The sequence below is a fragment of the Chiloscyllium plagiosum genome, unplaced genomic scaffold (assembly GCF_004010195.1).
Source record: "Chiloscyllium plagiosum isolate BGI_BamShark_2017 unplaced genomic scaffold, ASM401019v2 scaf_63282, whole genome shotgun sequence".
In the NCBI taxonomy this organism is placed as follows: Eukaryota; Metazoa; Chordata; class Chondrichthyes; order Orectolobiformes; family Hemiscylliidae; genus Chiloscyllium; species Chiloscyllium plagiosum.
Genome location: NW_025207126.1, coordinates 6943 through 8345, shown reverse-complemented (window position 1 = coordinate 8345; position 1403 = coordinate 6943). Strand labels below are relative to the sequence as shown.

General features: G+C 47.0%; 1 protein-coding gene across 1 annotated transcript in view; it reads right to left on the bottom strand.

Moving 5' to 3' along the window:
* LOC122546583 (2'-5'-oligoadenylate synthase-like protein 1) overlaps positions 1-1403 on the bottom strand; it is a gene marked incomplete at its 5' end in the record, with an annotated part of 10483 nt that overhangs the window by 4219 nt on the left and 4861 nt on the right. The window contains one exon of the mRNA XM_043685267.1: positions 165-415. Within this exon, the coding sequence (XP_043541202.1) occupies positions 165-415 (251 nt within the window). The remainder of the gene's footprint in view (positions 1-164; positions 416-1403) is intronic.

Below are 1403 nucleotides of genomic sequence, written 5' to 3'. Positions count from 1 at the left end.
TGCACCCTTTCCAAAGCTTCCACATCCTTCTTATAATGCAGTGACCAGAACTGTACACAATACTCCAAGTGTGGCCGCACCAGAGTTTTGTACAGCTGCAGCATAACCTCATGAATTGGAACAGTTCTAACTGGTTTAGGTTAAAAGATATTTGAAGCTTTTACCTGCTGCCACAGAGTTTCTTACGTAGAAAATTTACAATGTCTTGATTGTTGACATTGTAACGGTCGGTCCAGTAAATATGCAGATTTTGATAGTTGCAGATCAGCTCAAGGACTGTCCGAAAACCTTCAGCAGTGACAAATCTCTCAGTCCCGTTGCCTTGCTCCCAGGCGTAGATAGTCAGCAGCTCCACCGCATACTTAGCACGCAGACGTTGACCAGGAGCCAGCTCAGATTCCCGTGGCTTGACATACTAAATGGTTAATGTACAGACACAACATGACATTAAAATTATTCATGCCAACGCCCACCTTGTATTTCTGTTTCTGCCTCTGTGAACCTTAACATTCCTGACGTGGCCTCCATTTTTCTTACATCCCCTCCCACGGACATATCTTGTTTGTGTTTTGTTGTCTTTGCTCTCAGCAGCATGGACCCATTTTCTCCTTTTCATGCCTTTAATTATAACTGGTTTTATCCCTGGCAATCTCTCCTTCACCACCATTAGCCACCCTTCACATTTTGCTCTGGGTTCCCTCACTATTTGTTTGAGTCACTTCTCCTGCCCATCTGTCAACAGCATAAAAACCACAATTTTCTCATGTATAGTTGATTCCATTAGTTCTGCATTTTGGAACTCTGGGTACTAAACCATTGGATGCAGCCTTTGCTATTGAGAAGATTAATCACGTTAATACAATTTTCATTTGCCTGTTCGAATAATCTGAGATGATCAATCCAGGCACAAGGGAATGTAAAAGATTAAGGATGAAATCCCATATCCTCGCTTTAAATATAAAACCATGTTCAAATATAGAGAATAGAATGGAATCCCAGCAGTGCGGAGACAGGCCCTTCAGACGAACAAGTCCACACCAACCCTCCGAAAAGTATCCTACCCAAGCCCATTCATCTACCCTTTTATTCTACATTTACACATTCAGCAGAGGTCTCACCTTCGTTCCCACACGTTCTCGGGTCAATGAATTCAATACACGGCGCCTAACTCCGCCCCCCGGCCGAGTTCCGTCACCGCGCCTAACCCCGCCCCCCCGCCGGTCTCCATCACCATGTCCAACTCCGCCCCCAAGCCGACCTCTGTCCCCGCCCCCAGGCCTAACCCCGCCCCCACATCCAGCTCCAGCCCCACACCAGGTCCTAGCTCCCCGCCCTGCCGATGTGTTCACCATCCCTCCACACTTGCCCCTCTCTGAGGATGAAAGATCAGTCCTCAGCAGAGG